Raw genomic sequence first — 23,299 nt, 5'->3', positions numbered from 1 at the left:
CGCACCAACTGTTGTCACCTTCTCACCAAGCTGCTTGGCGATGGTCTTGTAGCCCATTCCAGCCTTGTGTAGGTCTACAATCTTGTCCCTGACATCCTTGGAGAGCTCTTTGGTCTTGGCCATGGTGGAGAGTTTGGAATCTGATTGATTGATTGCCTCTGTGGACAGGTGTCTTTTATATAGGTAACAAACTGAGATTAGGAGCACTCCCTTTAAGAGCGTGCTCCTAATCTCAGCTCGTTGCCTTTATAAAAGACACCTGGGAGCCAGAAATCTTTCTGATTTGAGAGGGGGTCAAATACTTATTTCCCCGATTTAAAATACAATTCAATTTACAACATTTTTGACATGCGTTTTTCTTTTTGTTATTCTGTCTCTCACTGTTCAAATAAACCTACCATTAAAATGTATAGACTGATCATTTCTTTGTCAGTGGGCAAATGTACAAAATCAGCAGGGGATTAAATACTTTTTTCCCTCACTGTATGTACTGTATTCTATTCTACTGTATTTGTCTTTGCAACTCCAACATTGCTTGTCCAAATATTTACATATTCTTAATTCCATTCCTTACTTTAGATGTGTGTGTTGTTGTAAAATTTTTGATATTACTTGTTCGATAATACTGCACTGTTGGAGTTAGAAACACAAGCATTTCGTTACACCCGCAATAACATCTGCTAAACATGTGTATGTGACTGATTTTAATTTGGATTTGAGAGAATACCAAGAGTATGCGACGCTGTCATCAAGGCAAATTGTGGCTGCTTTGAAGAAGCTCAAATATAACATTTTGATTTGTTTAACACTTTTATTTGGTTACTACATGATTCCATATGTTATTTCATGGTTTTGATGTCTTCACTATTATTATACAATGAAGAAAATAGTAAAAACAAACTAAGAAAAACCCCTGAATGAGTAGGTATGTCAACGTTTGACTGGTACTGTATGTTTGTCATATTTCTGCTGTTGGGAAGAGAATAGGATGTTATGCAGAAAAATGTGTTGGTAGGACAAGGCTATGTATGTTTGCACATAGAAGTCAGAGATTTTATATTTACTATAGGTTAATGAGGCATACAAATGTGGCGTGTGACTAAAATGTGGCACATGAAAGGGCATTTTGTTGACCACAATGGCCCACTGTTTTTGTCAGTTTGACAACTCGACTCAATCATTATTCAAATGACAAAAATGTGTCTAAGATTTAGTGCTATTCAAGGGCCTACATTTGTGTGTGCGGGCGCACATCCACATGAGTACGTGCTGATATGGCTAAGGCACTTGCAAAAACAGCCATCAGTGTGTAAAAGTTGGACTACCCTACACTGAGCGTGTAAAGTAAGAGCACGATATGAATGATTCTACCCAGCCTGTTTAAGAGAGTATTGATCCGTAAGGGTTGAAATGAAATCCCCTGTGCTAAAGCCTAAGCTGGCTATCACAGGACCAGCTTCCCACTGTTGAGTGCTGCTTGTTCTCGGATGAGCATAATAGGTGATGAGAGTCACACATTTTTTTTTATTGCACTGATGGCTGTTTTTGCAAGTGCCTCAAATGTGCCAATAAAAACATTTAATGGTCTCACTTCTTTGTTTCTGCAGTTGTATATCATAACAGAAGAAGTGCACCTTGCTGCTGTGTAGCCTACTCCATTGTTGGAAATTATTTGTTCAGTTTCTTCCCTAACAGCCCGTAACCTGTTATCTTCCAAGGACGAAAATCAAATCGAATTGTAATTTTCAAATGTGCTGAATACAACAGACCTTACAGTGAAATGCTTACTTACAAGCCCTTAACCAACAATGCAGTTTTAAGAAAATCCCTAAAAAAGTAAGACATAAGAATAACATATAAAGAGCAGTAGTAAATAACAATAGCGAGGCGTAATACAGGGGGTACAGGAACAATGTGCCGGGGGCACCTGTGTCAGGGGTAATTACGTACATGTAGGTAGAGTTATTTAAAGTGACTACGTATAGATAATAACAGAAAGTAGCGGGGGGGGGGGGGGCAATGCAAATAGTCTGGGTAGGCATTTGATTAGCTGTTCAGGAATCTAATGGCTTGGGGTAGAATCTGTTTAGAAGCCTCTTGGACCTAGACGTGGCGCTCCGGTAGGGTAGCCTAGTGGTTAGAGCGTTGGACTAGTAACCGGAAGGTTGCAAGTTCAAACCCCCGAGCTGACAAGGTACAAATCTGTCGATCTGCCCCTGAACAAGCAGTTAACCCACTGCTCCTAGGCCATCATTGAAAATAAGAATTTGTTCTTACCTGACTTGCCTAGTTAAATAAAGGTAAAAAAAATAAAAAAAAGGTCAGGTAAAGGGCTTTGTTTGTCTTAAGTTGTGTTGTATTGAGACTGTCTTGAATAAGCTAAGTAGCCAATAGCCAGAGGCTAGCATCATTTTGGATTCTCTGTAATAATGGTATGGGAATAATAATTAATTTTATTTTGTAAAGTAGTTTCTAGCATCAAACAACACATTTTCAGTCACCTTGTCTGAAGGACAAGTGGATGAACAGGTTAATGTGTAGCCCTTGTTTTTTTTTTTTTCAAAAGTCTCATGGAATGTAGGCTTACATTGAACACATTTGCTGCTACTGTAGGCTGAATGATAGAACAGCTATTTCCATGTTAAAATGTTATGGGTTGCATTTTTCACCATAATTTTTTTATGGTAGGCCCCTCGTAGGCCTACATTATGATCAAATAGCCACAGTAGCCTACTTGGCCTCTGTTAAAACTGTAACTTAAAGTGTGTACAGCCTCAGTGTTCTGAGTAAATGTGTGCTGGAAGTTGCACACAATTTTCACGATGTTCAAGTTTTGTTCTCAGCAGACCTGAAATTTGCTCAGTGCCAGATTTCTATTTTCTTTTTTTTTTTACATTGGTTATGACCTACAATATCTGCGGGTCTTTAGGAAAAAAAGCTTATCTTTACTCTCGTGTGTTGGTCGGGAGGACAAGAAGGTGAAATGACATTGAGGGACAACTAAACCAGCTTTCCACTCTTAACTGTCCCTATCTCAACTCAGTTGAAGGTCACTGTAGAAGTTCCCAAATTGATGTAATCTAATCAAACGTAAACAAGACTTCCATTCTTTGCTTGGCAGTGATTTTTCAGTGCCTTGCACTGTTTTAATGAGACAAATTGCACAAATAGTCGGCTATTTTTCTTTAAATGAACAGCTACACCGTAGTCTAGGCCCAGTACTGTACATTTTAGTAATTTAGCAGACACTCCTATCCAGATTGACTTACAGTAGTGAGAGTGCATACATGTTTTTTCCCCCTACACTGGTCCCACATGGGAATCCAACCCACAACCCTGACATTGCAAGCGCATTGAGCAGCACGGTCCCGCACCTCACTATACGATATTATCACTTTACTTAGGTGGCGATATTGCTATTCTCATGATTCTATATGTATTGTAATTCAGTACTGTGATTTGATTTTCCAAACATATGTCTGCTGCAGAGAAACGAGTTTTGGTCCGTCAGGGAAATCAAAGTGCTGAAAACATGTTGGGTCACTATTTAAAAAGAAGATGGAGAACAAGCTATAGTTTTGGCGCAGGTACAGCCAACTAACAGAGGGGGGTGGGTTAAATGCGGAAGACATTTAAGTTGAATACATTCAGTTGTACAACCCTTTCTCTTTCCTAACAATGTTTTCTGTAAGTAGGCGTACATGGAGTAGCCAGCCAACTAGAAGAAGTAGCCAGCCAGCGAGTTATTAAAGAAGAAGCTGTATTTTGCTTACCTCTCTTGATTCCACCCGAAATACACAACTAAGTTATTAAATACTTTAACGACTTTACCTCCCAGCGTTGTAAGATTTGTTGTGTATTGAGTAGAGAGACAACTTTAAAATGACTGAACATGTATGAATTCAGTGTGTTGCGTTGTTTTGGATATCGCCTATATGATCGGGGGTATTTTCTAAGTAAGTGACCTTTTTAAACAGAAAATCTGTTTTGAGATTAAAGCCATAGTTACTGTTTTGCTGCAAGATATAAATTGCCACACTGATGTTTGTTCTTCAAATGATGTATTTTATTGGCTCTGCTGCTCTGGATACTTAAGGTAAGGAAACCAATTTTGTTTTGTAATTTGGGGGAATAATCCTTTTAACTGTTTGGCCTGTCAATCATTCACTGTGGGTGGGAGGGGGCAGGATGTGTTTGAGTCACAGAATTGGTAGGGTTTCAGACCTGTCAATCACTGTGGGTGGGACTTTGAGGGAGGGCGGTAGATTAGTAATCTAGTCTGAAAAACGACTCTTTCAATTGAATGTATTGTTGCAAAAACCTAAGAATAAAGGTTGTGTTCTGTCAAGAGCATGGATTCTGTCATAAACATTGATTCCCTGTTGAGAAACAATCTAGAATTGCAGGGAAATTCAACCACAAAGACCCATTTTTTTTTCAAATGCCTTGCAAAAAAGGGCACCTATTGGTGGATGAGTAAAACAAAAAAAGCAGACATTAAGTATCCCTTTGAGTATGGTGAAGTTATTAAATACACTTTGGATGGTGTGTCAATACACCCAGTCACGACAAAGATACAGGCGTCCTTCTGAACTTCATTGCCGGAGAGGAAGGAAACCGCTCAAGGATTTTGCCATGTGGGTAATGGTGACTTTTTAAACAATTAGAGTTTAATGGCTGTGATAAGAGAACTGAGGATGGATCAATAAAATGTTAGTTACTCCTAGGATTGCACATTTTGGGGAATATTCAATAGGTGGGGATCTTTGGGGAAGGCAACCAAAGCTTCCCCAAAGAAGGGAATTAATGGAACTATATGCAAATTAATACCATTTCAATGTAGATGTTTGCATTGGATATATGTATCATATGGAGACAAACAAACCTTTTACCTTATCATAAGTAGACAATTGCAAATTCTTAAAATAGAAATACATGGAAATGTAAAATAGTAATAAAATGTACTTACAAATTGAACTTCAATTAAATGAGTTGACTTTTCACATGAGATGATTTCACAGAACAACAAAAGAAAGGGAATATTGAATGATCCCCAATGATCCATTGCATCTCCCCAAAAGCTTTGGTTGCCTTCCCCAAAGATCCCCAAAGTTCCTTCCGCCAGGTGGCTGAGGAAATATGTTGGCATGACTGCCATATTGCATCTCCATCCCAAAGCCCTTGCTTGGAAGTGTACTTTGCCAGAGTGCCAAGAACCTTGCCCTCATCCAGGCCAAGGTGGCGAGACACGGTAGTGATGACACCATAGGCCTTGTTAATCTCTGCACCAGACAGGATGCTCTTGCTAGCATACTTGGTGTCCAACATGTACGAGCTTCAGGTAGAAGTCTTCACGCTTTTTGATGTTTTTCAAAACTGCAGTTTTCTCTGCTTGGAGTAACAGTGAAGTGGGCAGGGCAGTACGGATTTATTCTCTTACATCTGCAAGCAGAGTCTGAACATCAGACAGGATGGCATTGTCTCCTTCAATCCGTGCAATGGCTACTGCTATAGGTTTCAGGCTGCTTACCACTCTCTCCCAAAATACATAATCCGGATCCTCTTGATGTGGCTGTCCATATCGGCAGACTGTGATCTGGCCATTTCTTGGAGAGACTCCTTCCCCACCAGGAGACTGTCAAATATGATGACACCACCCCAATGAGTGTTGCTGGGCAGCTTCAATGTGGTGCTCTTATTCTTCTCACTTTGCTTACTGAGGTAGATTGCTGCTATAACTTGATGACCCTTCAAATACCTAACCATTTCCTTGGCTCTCTTGTAGAGTGTTTTGAGGAGCAGATTCAATGCATGAGCAGCACAGCCAATGGGTAGGACTCCTCCACTTTAGACCCAGCATCCTTCATGTTCTCAGCATTGTCTGTCACCAGTGCAAATACCTTCTGTGGTCCAACATATGATTTGGCAGAGTGTTTACAAATGTACACTGCTTTTCCTTCTACATTGGCTGCAGGGAAATGTCTTCACACATCAGATAGTGCCCGTGGCATTTTCCTATAAAGATTAGAAAGAAATTTAGTAAAAATATATATATTTTTAAATTCCATGTACAGATAAATAGTTAATAAGTTGGATAAAACATTTATCTTACAAAGGAGTTGTTTAAAAATGAAACGTGTATGGAAACAGGTGAATTAACACTCCTCAGTTAGCAGACGCAAGCAAGCTAAAATCCACATGGTAGCAAAAACTAACTAGCAAAAATTGTTAACAAGTTAGAAATGATTTAAACACACTTTGCTGTAGGCCACTATTTACTAGTAAACAACAAATCATGCATGTCATATAAAAATATTCACCCCACCAAATATTGTAATCAAAACTTACCAGAAAGCATGTAAGTCCTTGGCTCAGACAGTGTAGTAGTTTGGGCTCAATAGCATCTCATTCGTGTACAAGATCTTGAGAATAAGTTGCACATGTGATGGAAGAATGCGCTGTTCATGCAGAGGGTTGCAATTTCATTGAATTGGGGATAGGTTAACCAAAATATGCCACAAGACCTAGAATTGCCTTGTGTATCTCACAAAAAAAAGGTTCACTGTGCACAGACGCGTATGCGTGTCCGGTTTGGTCAGCATGTTAGAGACTTATCTAGAAAGACAAACCGCTGTAATCACTGCCAAAGTTGATGTATTGACTCATGGTTGTGAATACTTATGTACATTTGTCTTTCTGTATTTCCTGTCAAAATGTGCACACATCTAACATGTTTTCACTGTCTTTATGGGGTATTGTATACAGATGGCTGATTTTTGAATTCAGGCTGTAACACAACAAAATGTGGAATAAGTCAAGGGGTGTGTACATTCTGAAGGCATTGTAAGTATCATGACATTAGCTTTTATAATGCTCAATCTGTTTTCTTTCATAGTCAACATCTTCATCAAATGTTTTCATAATTTATCTGCAGATAATTGCACAAAAGCAGTAGTAGCCTAGTATGCAAATTAGGGAGCCAAATAAATGTCTCTCTCTCCGATGATTTGATTCCGTTCACCTAAAATAAGTTTTTTAAAACAGCCGTTCGGTCGCGAACAACCCATTTACTTTTGCTACACTGACGAGTCACTTTAGGGGTCGCTGGCAAGTCTCGACATGGGCTTAGAATATTGGGAAAATACACACAATCGTTGGTTTACTTGTCACTATGGACATACAACGTATTTATATGATTTATGAATAGCAAAGGGATATTGGAGATTGACTTTATTCAGTCAGTTTATTTTTTTTATTGTACCATTTTCTTCGCAAGCCATAGCTGCAACTCCCGTACGGACTCGGGAGAGGCGAAGGTCGAAAGCCATGCGTCCTCCGAAACACGACGCTGTCAAGCCACGCTCCTTCTTGGGACACTGCTCGCTTAACCCAGAAGCCAGCCGCACCAATGTGTCTAAGGAAACGCGGTACAACTGGCGACCGAAGTCAATGTGCATGCTCCCGGCCCGCCACAGGAGTTGCTCGAGCGCGATGGGACAAGGACATTCCGGCCGGCCAGACCCGGACGACACTAGGCCAATTGTGCACCCCTCATGGTCTGTAGTGACACCTCTGCGCCACGCTGGAGGCCCCTTATTCAGGCAGTTTGACGCCTTTTATGAACTAGTCAACACAAGTTTGGTTGTCAATCAAGGAACAGTAAATAGCCTATGTGCCCCGACTCAGTGGCTGGTTAAAGACCTATGATACATGTGAAAGAAGATGAATTATTAAGTGGATTAGAACTCATCGTTAACACTTACATGGGATGTGTAAATTCACTCACAGGAGACGATGAAGAAGCATCATGCTCTCCATTCGTGAAAATAAATGTGAATGCAGCCAACGACATCGCAAACAAAAACAACACAGAGGCAGGACAAACCGCAGACTGACAAACGAGCAGTTTCCTGTCATCGCTCGCTTTGTGACAAAGGCACATGTCCTGTCAATAGATCACTAGAAGATGCATATTGTTCATTCTAGCGGGAGAAGGCTTCAGACTTGACTAGCGAATTGAAACTTTTAAATGAAAAGTCTAATTTATAAGGTGGAAAATACTGGAAAAGTTTCTATTGAAAGCACTGGACTTGTAGTCAAATATTGATACACAGTATTCAGACCCCTTTTTTCCATTTCTTTTTTTTTTTTTTTACCTTACAGCCTTATTCTAAAATTGATGAAGTGAACATGTAATCGATCTACACACAATACCTCATAATGACAAAGCGAAAACAGGTTTTTAGAAAGGTTTACTAATAATAATAATAATAATAAAACTAAAACAGAAATACCTAATTTACTAGTGTTCCGACCCTTTGCTATGAGATTTGAAATTGAGCTCAGGTGCATCCTGTTTCATTGATCATCCTTGATGTTTCTACAAATTGATTGGAGTCCACCTGTGGTAAATTCAACTGATTGGACATGATTTCGAAAGTCAGATACCTGTCTATATAAGGTCCCACAATTGACAGTGCATGTCAGAGCAAAAACCAGGCCATGAGGTCGAAGGAATTGTCCGTAGCACTCAGGCAGGATTGTGTCAAAGCACAGATCTGGGGAAGGGTACCAAAACATTTCTGCAGCATTGAAGGTCCCTAAGAACACTGGCCTCCATCATTCTTAAATGGAAGGAGTTTTGAACCCCCAAGACTGTTCCTAGAGCTGGCTGCCTTGCCAAACTGAGCAATTGGGGGAGAAGGGCCTTGGTCAGGTAGGTGACCAAGAACCCGATGGTCACTCTGGCAGAGCTCCAGAGTTCCTTTGTGGAGATGGGAGAACCTTCCAGAAGGACAACCATTTCTGCAACACTCCACCAATCAGGCCTTTATGGTAAAGTGGTCAGACGGAAGCAACTCATTAAATGGCACATGACCGCCCGCTTGGAATTTGCCAAAAAGCACCTGAAGGAGTCTGACCATGAGAATCGAGGCCTGGTCTGATGAAACCAAGATTGAACTCTTTAGCCTGAATGCCACGGTGGAGCATGGTGGCGGCAGCATCATGCTGTGGGGATGTTTTTCAGCGACAGGGACTGGGAGACTGGTCAGGATTGAGGGAAAGATGAACAGAGCAAAGTACAGAGATCCTTGATTGAAACCTGCTCAAGAGTGTGCAGGGCCTCAGACAGGGGCGAAGTTTCACCTTCCAACAGGACAACAGCCCTAAGCACACGCAGGAGTGGCTTCGGGACAAGTCTCAATGTCCTTGAGTGGCACAGCCAGAGCTCGGAATTCTCTGGAAAGGCTTGAAAATAGCTGTGCAGCGACGCTCCCTATCCAACATGACAGAGCTTGAAGGATCTGCAGTGAAGGGAGAAACTCCCCAAATATATATGTGCAGCGTCATACCCAATAAGATACAAGGCTGTAATCGCTGCCAAAGTTGGTTCAACAAAGTACTGAGTAAATGGTCTGAATACTTAGTGGGGCAAAAAAGTATTTAGTCAGCCACCAATTGTGCAAGTTCTCCCACTTAAAAAGATGAGAGGCCTGTAATTTTCATCATAGGTACACTTCAACTATGACAGACAAAATTAGAAAATAATTTGCAAATAAATTCATTAAAATCCTACAATGTGATTTTGTTTCTAATTTTGTCTGTCATAGTTGAAGTGTACCTATGATGGAAATTAAAGGCCTCATCTTTTTAAGTGGGAAAACTTGCACAATTGGTGGCTGACTAAATACTTTTTTGCCCCACTGTATGTAAATGTGATATTTCAGTTAATTTTTTTAATATAAATTAGCTAGCATTTCTAAACTGTTTTTGCTTTGTTGTTATTGGGTATTGTGTGAAGATGGATGAGGGGGAAAAATACAATTTAATCAATTTTAGAATAAGGCTGTAATGTAACAAGATTTGGACAAAGTGAAGGGGTCTGATTACTTTCCGAATCCACTGTAATAGTATTCAAAATAATATTGTGATATCTAACTGTATCCCCCCTCCCCCCAACAAATGCAGCACTAATACTCAAATCTCAAATCCACCACTTCCACCCTGTATACCTTTTGGCTAGGCTGTATCAAATTAAGCACGAATTATCCTTGTTGTGCCAATACTACAAGAGACCATGCATACCAAAGCCAAATGAATGATGCTCTCATCAGAAGTGAAGGCCACAGGTTGGATCCCATACACATGGTAATGCATCTACCTTGTTCACACTGCAGGCCTTTTTCAAATCCCATTCGGTATACTGACTGTTCAAACCAGTTACAAGTGACCAAATGTGGATTTGTGTTCAGACTGAAGTCCATTTTCTGACATGGCTACGCTAGTTGTCATAGTAACGACCTGTGTGTGTGCACGGTGGTGTAGGCTGATTGGTGGTGCTCATGCTCCCTATCACTCAGAAGTTGTATAGCAAGCTAACGTGACAACAATGCCTGTCATGAACATTTCCCAGTTTTTTTGAATGTTCAAAGTCAGTGTAAGAACACTTTTAAAGGCTCAAAGGAGAAGCTGATCCAACTTTTTAAATGAGTTATTTTTGGCTAGCCACAGCAGTCAAACTAGCTAACTAGGTAGCTGTTTAGCTTTCGAGTACATTCACTAATTTGTTTGTAAACCATTCTCAAGCTAGTTGGCTACCACATGTTCTTGTCAAATGGTCAACAGAGTAGCTAACTAGCAAGCAACAAGATATGCGATAAAACAGACTAAAAACCACTTGAGAGCAAATAAATCCAATTTGACCGTCTAGTGTGCACGTACAGTGGTTGCTCAACTGAAAATGTTGAGATTATGCTGTTTGATTTAGGTAATTTGTGGTTTAGTACGGTACCCTGCGTCACTGCTTCGTTGCTCCAGACCAACGCAAGGGGGTTACTGATTATGCTTTTTGGTCCTACTGTGTCTCTAACTGACAGTGAATGGGTGACATAAACCTAAATAGAAACTAATTGTGCACGACTTCACTATTACTTACTAAAACTGTTACACTAAGGTTTTTATTTTATTTTGTTAGGATTAGTTTGCTCTTACTGTAGTCCACTCCCGACTGTTCACGTTGTACAGTGGTGCAACGGTCTAAGACACTGCATAACAGTGCAAGCTGCATTGCTACAGATGCTGGTTCAATACCCGTGCCGCCCTTGACTGGGAGACCCATGAGATGATTGTAGGTTTCTCTCCCTCTAAAAACAGAAATAAATCATTCTAAATAACAAACTGGCTTAATTTACAAATTAGTAGCAAAATTAAATTAGTGAGAGACCCCATGTTCAAGAATCACCTTTTTCTCACCAATTCTACATTATTTGAAAACAAAATCATCTCAAATATTGTTATTTTTTTATTATATATTATTATTATTAATTTAGAATTATATAAAAGCCTGCTGGATATTCTCAGATATATTATTAACCCTGTTATTAGCAGGACAATATATATTGGTCATGGCTCCCGAGTGGCGCACAGTGGGATTGCCTTGCAGTTCTCCAGCTGCATCCATTGAACGCGCGCAAGGTTGAAGGTTCCATGCAAGAGGGCAGGGGCACGGGATGGGCCGCAGAGCTGCGCACAGACCTGACCCATGGGGGGAGGGTGTAATTGGTTGGACTAGAATTAGAAAATTAGGGTGTAGAAATGTTATGCTCTTAGTGTAACCTTTTATTTAACCGAGTAGGCTAGTTGAGATCAAGTTCTCATTTGCAACTGCGACCTGGCCAAGATAAAGCAAAGCAGTTCGACATGTAGAACAACAGAGTTACACATGGAATAAACAAACATACAGTCAATAATACAGTAGAAAAAAGTCTATATACAGCATGTGCAAATGAGGTAGGGTAAGGCAATAAATAGGCCATGGTGGCAAAGTAGTTACAATATAGCAATTAAACACTGGAATGGTAGAATGTGCAAGTAGAGATACTGGGGTGCAGAGGAGCAAGATACATAAATAATACAGTATGGGGATGAGGTAGTTGGATGGGCTATGTACAGGTGCAGTGATCTGTGAGCTGCTCTGACAGCTGGTGCTTAAAGCTAGTGAGGGAGATATGAGTCTCTAGCTTCAGCGATTTTTGCAGTTCGTTCTAGTCGTTGGCAGCAGAGAACTGGAAGGAAAGGCGGCCAAAGGAAGAATTGGCTTTGGGGGTGACCAGTGAGATATACCTGCCGGAGCGCGTGCTACGGGTGGGTGCTGCTATGGTGACCAGTGAGCTGAGATCAGGCGGGGACCTAGCTGAGACTTGTAGATGACCTGGAGCCAGTGGGTTTGGCAACGAGTATGAAGCAAGGGCCAGCCAACGAGAGCGTACAGGTTGCAGTGGTGGGTAGTATATGGGGCTTTGGTGACAAAACGGATGGCACTGTGATAGACTGCATCCAATTTGTTGAGTAGAGTGTTGGAGGCTATTTTGTAAATGACATCGCCGATGTCGAGGATCGGTAGCATGGTCAGTTTTATGAGGGTATGTTTGGCAGCAGGAGTGAAAATTAATTTTAATTTGATTGAAATTAATTTGATTTAATTTCGGATTGGAGATGTGAGTCTGGAAGGAGAGTTTAGTCTAACCAGACACCTAGAATATGTGGATAACTACAAATACCTAAGTCAGAACCGTCCAGAGTAGTGATGCTGGATGGGCGGGCAGGTGCAGGCAGCGATCGGTTGAAAAGCATTAATTTAGTTTTACTTGCATTTAAGAGCAGTTGGAGGCCACGGAAGTAGAGTTGTATGGCATTGAAGCTCGTCTGGAGGTTAGTTAACAGTGTCCAAAGAAGGGCCAGAGGTAAACAGAATGGTGTCATCTGCGTAGAGGTGGATCCAAAGAATTACCAGCAGCAAGAGCGACATCATTGATGTATACGGAGAAGAGTCAACCCGATAATTGAACCCTGTGGCACCCCCATAGACTGCCAGAGGTCCGGACAGCAGACCCTCCGATTTGACACACTGGGCTCTATCAGAGAAGTAGTTGGTAAACTAGGCGAGTCAATCATTTGAGAAACCAAGGCTTTTGAGTCTGCCAATAAGAATGTTGTGATTGACAGAGTCGAAAGCCTTAGCCAGGTCGATGAATACGGCTGCTCAGTAATGTCTCTTATCGATGGCGGTTATGATATCGTTTAGGACCTTGAGTGTGGCTGAGGTGCATCCATGACCAGCTCTGAAACCAGATTGCATAGCGGAGAAGGTATGGTGGGATTCAAAATGGTTGTTAATCTGTTAACTTGGCTTTCGAAGACCTTAGAAAGGCAGGTTAGGATAGATATAGGTCTGTAGCAGTTTGGGTCTAGAATAGAGGTCGACCGATCACGATTTTCAACGCCGATACCGATTATTAGAGGACCAAAATAAGCTGATACCGATTAATCAGTTGATTTTTATGTATTTATTTGTAATAATGACAATTACAACAATACTGAATGACCAATGAAAACTTATTTTAACTTAATATAATACATCAATAAAACCAATTTAGTCTCAAATAAATAGTGAAACATGTTCAATTTGGTTTAAATAATGCAAAAACAAAGTGTTGGAGAAGAAAGTAAAAGTGCAATATGTACCATGTAAAAAGTTCCTTGCTCAAAACATGAGAACATATGAAAGCTGGTGGTTCCTTTTAACATGAGTCTTCAATATTCCCAGGTAAGAAGTTTTAGGTTGTAGTTATTATAGGACTATTTATTTCTATACCATTTGTATTTTATATACCTTTGACTATTGGATGTTCTAATAGGTACTTTAGTATTGCCAGCCTAATCTCGGGAGTTGATAGGCTTGAAGTTATAAACGGCTCAATGCTTGAAGTACAGCGAAGAGTTGCTGGTAAATGCAGGAAAGTGCTGTTTGACTGAATGCTTACGAGCCTGCTGCTGCCTACCACCGCTCAGTCAGACTGCTCTATCAAATCATTGACATAATTATAATATAATAACACACAGAATTACGAGCCATAGGTCATTAATATGGTCAAATCCAGAAACTATCATTTCGAAAACCAAATGTTTGTTTTTTCAGAGAAATACAGTACCGTTCCGTATTTTATCTAACAGGTGGCATCCATAAATCCAAATATTGCTGTTACATTGCACAACCTTCAATGTTATGTCATCATTACGTAAAATTCTGGCAAATTAGTTTGCAACGAGCCAAGCGGTCCAAACGGCTGCATATACCCTGACTCTGCGTGCAATGAACGCGAGAGAAGTGACACAATTTCCCTATTTAATATTGCCTGCTAACATTAATTTCTTTTAACTAAATATGCAGGTTTAAAAAAATATATACTTCTGTATATTGATTTTAAGAAAGGCATTGATGTTTATGGTTGGGTGCATTCGTGCAATGATTGCTTTTTTCGCAAATGCGCTTTTGTTAAATCATCCTACTTTGCCAACTTCGCCAAGTCTTTGTTAGGAAAAAATAGTCTTCACACAGTTCACAACGAGCCAGGCGGCCCAAACTCCTGCATATACCCTGACTGTTGCACAGAACAATTTCCCTAGTTAAAAGAAATAAATGTTAGCAGGCAATATTAACTAAATATGCAGGTTTAAAAATATATACTTGTGTATTGATTTTAAGAAAGGCGTTGATGTTTATGGTTAGGTGCAACGACAGTGCTTTTTTTTGCGAATGCCCTTGTTGAATCACCTGTTTGGCGAAGTAGGCTGTGATTCAATGATAAATTAACAGGCGCCGCATCGATTATATGCAACGCAGGACAAGCTGGATAACTACACATGGTTGGTGATATTACTAGTTTAACTAGTGATTATGTTAAGATTGATTGTTTTTTAAAAATATATGTTTAATGCTAGCTAGCACCTTATCTTGGTTCCATGCTGCACTTGCATAACAGGTAGTCAGCCTGCCACGCAGTATATTTATGGAGTCTAATGTAATCGGCCATGATCGGTGTCCAAAAATGCTGATTACCGATTGTTATGAAAACTTGAAATCATCCCTAATTAATCGACCATTCCGATTAATCGGTCGACCTCTAGTCTAGAGTGTCACCCCTTTGAAGAGGGGGATGACCACGGCATCTTTCCAATCTATGGGAATCTCAGACGATACGAAAGAGGTTGAACAGGCTCGTAATAGGGGTTGATTTGTAGTGGTCCAGATTTTGCAGCTTTTTCAGAACATCAGCAATCTGGATTTGGTTGAAGGAGAAATGGGGGAGGCTTGGGCGAGTTGCTGTGGAGGGCTGTTGATCGGGGTAGGGGTAGCCAGGTGGAAAACATGGCCAGCCGTAGAAAAATGCTTATTGAAATGATCGATTTATAATAGATAAAACTAGTTTTTCAACCACTCCACAAAGTTCTTGTTAACAAACTATAGTTTTGGTAAGTCGCTTAGGACATCTATGCATGACACAAGTAATTTTTCCAACAATTGTTTACAGACGTATTATTTCACTTCAGTTAGTTCCCTGTACCACAATTCCAGTGGGTCAGAAGTTTACATACACTAAAATGACTGTGCCTTTAAACTGCTTGGAAAATTCCAGAAAATTATGTCATGGCTTTAGAAGCTTCAGATAGGCTAATTGACATCATTTGAGTCAAATGTAGGTGTACCTGTGGATGTATATCAAGGTCTACCTTCAAACTCAGTGCCTCTTTGCCTGACATCATGGGCAAATCAAAAGAAATCAGCCAAGACCTCAGAAAAAAAATTGTAGACTTCCACCTCCACAGTCTGGTTCATCCTTGGGAGTGATTTCCAAACACCTGAAGGTACCACATTCACCTGTACAAACAATAGTATAAACACCATGGGACCACACAGCCGTCATAACGCTCAGGAAGGAGACGCATTCTGCCTCCTAGAGATGAACTTAGTTTGGTGCGAAAAGTGCAAATCAATCCCAGAACAACAGCAAAGGACCTTGTGAAGATGCTGGAGGAAACTGGTACAAAAGTATCTATATCCACAGTAAAACGAGTCCTATATCGACATAACCTGTAAGGCCGCTCAGCAAGGAAGAAGCCACTGCTCCAAAACCGGCATAAAAAAGTCAGACTACGGTTTGCAACTGCACATGGGGACAAGATCGTACTTTTTGGAGCAATGTCCTCTGGTCTGATGAAACAAAAATAGAACTGTTTGGCCATAATGACCATCGTTATGTTCGGAGGAAAAAGGGGGAGGCTTGCAAGCCAAAGAACACCATCCCATCCGTGAAGCACGGAGGTGGCAGCATCATGTTGTGGGGGTGCTTTGTTGCAGGAGGGAATGGTGCACTTCACAAAATAGATAGCATCATGAGAAAGAAAAATTGTGGATATATTGAAGCAACATCTCAAGACATCAGTCAGGAAGTTAAGCTTGGTCGCAAATGGGTCTTCCAAATGGACCATACAAGCATACTTCATACAGTTGTGGCAAAATGGCTTAAGGACAACAAAGTCAAGGTATTGGAGTGGCCATCACAAAGCCCCGACCTCAATCCCATAAAAAATGTGTGGGCAGAACTGAAAAAGCGTGTGTGAGTAAGGAGGCCGACAAACCTGACTCAGTTACACCAGCTCTGTCAGTGGGAATGGGCCAAAATTCACACCTTATTGTGGGAAGTTTGTGGAAGGCTACCCAAAACATTTGACCCAAGTTTAACAATTTAAAGGCAATGCTACCAAATACTAATTGAGTGTATGTAAACTTCTGACCCACTGGGAATGTAATGAAAGAAAGAGATCTGAAATAAATAATTTTCTCTACTGTTACTCTGACATTTCACATTCTTAAAATAAAGTGGTGATCCTAACTGACCTAAGACGGGGAATTTTTACAAGGATTACATTTCAGGAATTGTGAAAAACAGAGTTTAAATGTATTTGGCTAAGGTGTATGTAAACCTCCTACTTCAACTGTATGTATTTCATATCTGTCCAATTCCTATTAAATTATAACTTGAGTTGTTTTCCCTCCCTCAGGGGGTGATCGGTGTGCAGCTGGTGGTTACTATGGTAATGGCCAGTGTAATTCAGAAGATCATTCCTCATTATTCCTTTGCAAGATGGCTACTCTGCAGTGGCAGGTAATGTAGAACTCTGTACCTGACATTGTTTTTAATGGTGTATTTAAGAGCCATGATTTAATCTCCTCAGTGGTTTTCCCATCAGAACAATTCATTTCAAGTCTTGACAATGCGGGAAATAGTATTTGCTAAATTTGTACACAGTCTCTTTATTCATTGTCTGCTGAAAGGGAATAAAAAATAATAATAATTTAAGTTGCGTCGCATAGACCAAAGGGCATCATCAAATATTGGGAGAACCCGAGAGGACGGGCAATACAAATAAAGCACCCGTCTCGTTTCCTCTAATTAGTGCGATATGTGGTTTTGAGTAAACAGCTCCCCAGAAAACACTTAATAATTCACCAGTGCTTGTTTTTTTTCTAGGGGGCTGTTAATGCATTTAAAAAAAAAAACTTTAGCCCAAACAGGAGGCTCAGTGTTGCTTCAGAGAGATCTGCAATTAAGTTTCCCCTAATAAATAAATAAATAAAGATGAATGAATGAAAACAAGCCCTCCATCCCTCCCTCACGCCTATGCCTCTCAGGGCTTGTGACAAAGTTAGAGTTTGCGTGAAATGTTAGTCTTCAAAAGGCTGCTCTTAAATTAGCTCTTGTTTTAAGTACAGTCCTCAAAGGACGCGATAACTACCCTCTTTGTAAACTTCTGGCAAGTATTTGTCATAGGTGTATTAGTTGTCTTGAATACATTGAATTTGCTTTGATGCTTTGAGGGATGTCTTTTGTGTATTTTCTAAGGTAAATTATCGCAAAACCCAGATTGTTTGCTAATTGATGGTCCTAATCATTTTCAATCATGAAGGCCTGGAACCACAAACAATAGAAGGGCTCACTTTTTGGGGTATGTGAGGTATAACGTCACCAATACTGGTCCTAGTGGGCCATAGCCTGTGTAAATATATTGTTCTTGCACAACACAAAAAAACAACAATCCAACTGATGTATTGGTTAGTTAATTGAGTGATGTATAAAAGCCTGAACACCCTTCATCCCTCCAGGACATGGGACCACTGGTGTAGTTCTAAAGCTACCTTGATTACTCACTTGTCTCCTCCTTTCCCAGTCTGCGGTGGTACCAGCACCCTACGGAAGATGAGTTGAGGAGCCTTGCCGGAAAGCAACAAAAAACTAAGAGCAAGAAAGACCGGTAAGGAGGGGGGGGGGGGGGGTGGAGCAGAGGGGAGCGAGTGGCACCTCTCATCAGGCAGGAAGGAAAGGCAGACGTGTGAGATGGATGGTGAACACGGGCGTAGCATTTGAGAGATTAAGCTGATGTGTTTAGGAGGCTTGTTCAAGGCCCGTTTGAAGTGAGAGGACTGACATATTTTTTGTTTGTTTGCCTTGCCTTCGAGAATGGTCTCTGGCTGTCTTACGGTAGTGAGTTAAGGTGGGAGAACCTTGAATGGTTGGTCAGTCCTGGCCATGCAGGTGACATCTTTCAGTAGTGTATAAACCGTAGTTTAAGACTCCCAACAAAAAAAGCTTTAGGGCCAACCCCATGTAATGGTTTCAGGTAGAAGTCATGACGATACTATGGCGAGTTCTGAAATAAGACTTACGTTATGTTGATATTTATTCCTCATCTCCATTTTGTGTTCATGCCTTTTAGCCTAATTGAAAACAAGGTTTGGCAATGTGAAATGTCCTCAAACATTTGAAAATTAAGTCTCATGAAGTTTATCTTCTAGATTCTTGCTTGGAGCCATTACGTAGTTCTAGTCCAATTCCTAGGCCTCCATGAGGCAGGTTGGAGCTCAACGCCACGTTTACTAACACGGAACCCAAACCGGCTGCGCGCGTGCGCTATCGTGAATAAATGTATTGTGTCCCCCTACACCAAACGCGATCACTACTCGCAGGTTAAAATATCAAAACAAACTCTGAACCAATTACATTAATTTGACAGGTCGAAAAGCATTAAACATGTATGGCAATTTAGCTAGTTAGCTTGCACTTGGTAGCTAATTTGTCCTATTTAGCTAGCTTGCTGTTGCTAGCTAATTTGTCCTGGGATATAAACATTGAGTTATTTTATAAATAAATTTTGAAATCCATGTTATTCAATTATTTCACCCACACTGCTAGTGCGCGCCAACGAGCATCTGCGTTGCCAAGGGCTAAAATAGAAGTCATTCCTATTTCTGACGCAGATCGCGCTTCAAGTCCAGCCTCTCCCATCTCCTCATTGGTTTATAGAAGCAGGTACCCACGTGCCATCTCCTCATTGGTTATACCCACATGGGTGATTGAAAGACGAAATGTCTTGGGTTGGGAAATGTCGGTTTGGGTTCCGTGTTACGCTTCAAAAACGGACCACTGTCCCTTTGCCTGCTTGTGCCACACATCTCCATTCCTTTTGTTGTGAAGCCAAGAGCACTTTTTCCTGTCAGGTCCCCCAAAGATGCCTTGGACACATTTCAAGTTTGGCCCCAGTGTCTTGCCATAGTATTGTCCTCTGAATCCAGCACACACACACATGGCTGAACAAACACTGCCCTGTGTCCCGGAGGCCCTCTAGAAAGGTTGGCTTGTCCAAGGAACAGCTGGCCCAGCCAGTGCCGTGTGCTGCTCCTGCAGTCTGTACTGCATGTTGCACCCTGTAGCCCTATGACAAAATATTGGACTTATGAATTATATGGGCCCTACTCCTTACTACAAAAGAGCTAGCGTCAGTGCTCAGTATGCCTTGGTTGGGTTGACAATAGACTGGTTGGTTGTTAGGCAACAAAACCGACACGTGTGCAACTATGGGCCAAAACATACTGGGTTGGCTTGGATTGTTGACAACATGTAAACTATATTCAGTCTTCAAATGTTTATTGAAAACATACATTTGCACAATGAGCACTTGTTGTCTCTCAAATACATGGTTACAGTTGTTTGTTAGCTAGCTAGCTAATTTTAGCCATATTAGGGTAGACCTGACATGAATCAACTAAAATTAAAATATACAATGAGCTGAAATGAGCCACCTACGATTCCTCCCATGGCAGCTTCTTGTCATTGTTGCTAACTATCTGACTGCTCAGAAACACAACACGGCCTTCTGCCTCATCAATGTTCCAGGTCGCAATTGTAAATGAGAACTTGTTCTCAACTTGCCTACCTGGTTAAATAAAGGAAATAAAAAAAAAAAAATGTGCGCACATAGTATTTTGTCACGTTTTTCGTGACCTCCATGACGCTAGCTATCTCGCAGATGCCCAAATGACCTTGTACACAGATTAAGTTTGATATAGTCCGGGATATGATGTGTTTTTCTTTAGGACAGCCAGTAAATTGACACGATAGCAGTAGATTTTTATTTAGCACTCTGTGCTGTGCCCGTGTTTTAGAGGTGGACTAATGACCAGAAAAATGACAGAGTACACCTGCCTGCAACATAGGACATGTCTGTCTCTCTCTTCTCCCATGTCTGTCTGGTATTGATTTGGCGCTCTGTCTTTTGTCCCAGGAGGAACAATGGCCACATAGAGAACAAGCCTCTGACCATTCCCAAGGACATAGACCTGCAGCTGGAGACTAAGTGTATCACAGAAGTGGACACGTTAGGTATGAGGCCATATCTACTGGCACCATTCAGTTATCCTCTTATCTTTATAACCAGTTTTGTTTTCCCCTCTTAAACCTCAACAAATCTTCATCGTTCAGTATTTGAGCACATCATCACAGTCCAGAATTACTGTCATAAATCAACCAAGTAACAGAACAGTAAATCAGTCATCCTCCTCTTCGTCCTCCTGCAGCGTTGCACTACTTCCCAGAGTTCCAGTGGCTGGTGGACTTCACGGTGGCTGCCACAGTGGTGTATCTGATCACAGAGCTGTACTACACAGTGGCCCAGCCCTCTGGGGAGATGAACATCAGCGTGGTGTGGTGCCTGCTCGTCCTCGCCTTCGTCATGCATCCTTCAGTCAGTACATCGTCCAATCCCTTTTTCTCTCTTTCGATCATTCCTTCTATATAACATCCATCTGTCACAATGTCCTGCTGAACAGCGATCCAGGTCTAGAGGTTGTCGGGGTTTCAGTGGAACCCCAGTCTCAACGAATGGCAACGTTTGACAAGCCAAGTCATTAATGGCGAAACGTCTATTACATAACGAAAAGACGTTACTGCGAACAGTGAACACTGTTTTTTTTTTCTCCCCTTGTGACAATACCACATGCACGATGGTACATATTCTGCTGTTTTATTTATTTATTTGCACACTGCTCAACGTACCTCGCCCCTATTTTGTCCACAAATCAAAATCGATAACACAGGTGCTGTAAAAGGCCTAGTAAAAGACTTTCATTAGAGTTCTTGCTTTTAATCACTCCGTGCACATACTGAGAATCCTACCTTTTGTTCCCTACCTGTTGCCGGTTAACATCTCTTTGTCTACGAGAGTGTAAAAAAACATGTGAGAGAGAGCCTTGATTGTTCCCAGGTTCCATTTCAGCAGGCAGACGGCAGTAAGTAGCCATAAACTGACAGACACAGCTCCAGCCACTGCCTGCCACCACATGCTTCCCTGCTACTCTCTTCTGCCGACGCGTCACCAAATCATACGCATTATCCTCCGCCGCAGTCCATGGGGATCAATCTTTCCCACGCTCCCTGGCTGAGTGCGGTCAGAAGGCATGCCATTTCCTGCGTGCCTGCTGAGGAAGATTGGAGGCCCAATTTTTCACAGCCCACCAGACTGATTTGCTTGGGAAAAGAGGTGACTGGGAGGGGGTGGTACGTGGAGGAGGGGTTGCACGGCTAGGTGGATGATGAAGATGGTGTGTGTGTGTGTTAATGGCACACTTGATTTCATATTCCCTTCTCGGGCAACCCTCTTGGAGAAGTAAAGAGCCAGAGGCTGCAGCCGGGCAACTGTTGTGTTAACCTCGACTTAACACACCTCAGCCATGGAATGGAGTCTTAAAACTGCCAAATTGGAATGGATTTAGCAGATTGCATTTTTTGTAAAGTTACAGTATGAGGTATTGGAACATTGGATTCTTCCCAAGCTCTGTGATTTCCACCTAACAGAAAGGGATTTCAATAAGCGTTTCTGAAGTTGAATGCACAACAGGTAGACATCCCATTGAGTGGCCTGTTGGTTAGCCTAGATTTACCCTGACAATCAGTGATGGTATAACGAAGTGGGCTAAAGCTACTCTCGCTGAAATGTTGCATCGAAATTTGCCACTTGTGTTCTGTGGCTGCTTCCCAAGGTGTATTTAGGGCTACATTAGCAGCTGCCTCACTGAGCTCTGACAATGGGGCTTCATTGCTCCTTTGAGAGAAACTAGCTCTTAAGTTACCTTTTTTTTTTTTTTTTTTTTAAATGCAGCCTTTAGTATCCTGGTTGTGACCCCCAGGAAAAGGCAAATCCATTGGCTTGCCTACATTACCATGATTCCCCATTCAGAATGGCCTGAGAGATTGCTATGTGGAATAAAGGCTGAACTCCATCACCTTGGAGATGCAAGGCAGCTCTAGAAGCACGCTATGTCCTTACTTAGCCCCCTAGAAACACTGCAGCAAGGCACCGCAGAAAACACCATTCTAGTTCTGAGGAAGCCCGGCCCATTGAGCCCCATGGTAATGTGTGACAGCCGCTGCCTAAGAGAGTGAGAGAAGCTAGACTGCGTGTGCGCATGCTTGTTGCAGGGTCACTGTCGAGTACTGTTGCGTGCATCTGATCCTTCGAGTCCATTATGTTAATGAGCCACCACCATTACTCCAGAAATGTCTCTACACGGCCATGGCTCACAGCAATATGATTAGTAGGCTATATTTCATGAGTGGTGTGTTTCTGCTGGCATTTTCCTTAACTCCCCTGCCCCACAGTAAGACCCTGTTCTCCCTGACGGCCTTCTACTTCAAGCTGGAGGAAGGTGGCGAGCGCTCGCTCTGCATCACCTTCGCTTTCTTCTTTTTTGTCAAAGCCATGGCCATCCTCATCGTCACTGAGAACTATCTGGAGTTTGGCCTGGAGACAGGTGAGTGGGCGATGAGCCATCTGTCAGTATGGCTAGCCCACAATGCTCTTCCGTCTTGCACCTGGGTCCTATTCATTAGTATAAAACATAGCACAACATTTTGTAATGGAAAAAGAAAACTAGTGTTTTCGTCCCGTTTGCTTCCTAGTGATTACAACCCTTGGGACCCACAGGCTGTTGTTCCAGACCAGTACTAACACATCAAGTTCTATCTAACTAGCTGTGTTCGTGATGAGAGTGAACAAAAGCCTGCAAACTCTGTGCTTCCCTAGGACCAGGGTGGAAGAACACTACATTAGAGGAATAGATTAAATC

General features: G+C 41.6%; 1 protein-coding gene across 1 annotated transcript in view; it reads left to right on the top strand.

Moving 5' to 3' along the window:
• Positions 1-23,299, top strand: part of LOC110535726 (transmembrane protein 161B) — a 35,420-nt gene that overhangs the window by 7,430 nt on the left and 4,691 nt on the right. Inside the window, exons 2-6 of the mRNA XM_021620928.2 lie at positions 16,903-17,006; positions 18,070-18,153; positions 20,461-20,558; positions 20,753-20,909; positions 22,833-22,984. Coding sequence (XP_021476603.1) covers positions 16,903-17,006; positions 18,070-18,153; positions 20,461-20,558; positions 20,753-20,909; positions 22,833-22,984 — 595 coding nt within the window. The remainder of the gene's footprint in view (positions 1-16,902; positions 17,007-18,069; positions 18,154-20,460; positions 20,559-20,752; positions 20,910-22,832; positions 22,985-23,299) is intronic.

This window comes from Oncorhynchus mykiss, chromosome 11 (genome assembly GCF_013265735.2).
Source record: "Oncorhynchus mykiss isolate Arlee chromosome 11, USDA_OmykA_1.1, whole genome shotgun sequence".
NCBI classification, from domain to species: Eukaryota; Metazoa; Chordata; class Actinopteri; order Salmoniformes; family Salmonidae; genus Oncorhynchus; species Oncorhynchus mykiss.
This window is presented reverse-complemented; position numbering and strand designations above follow the sequence as displayed.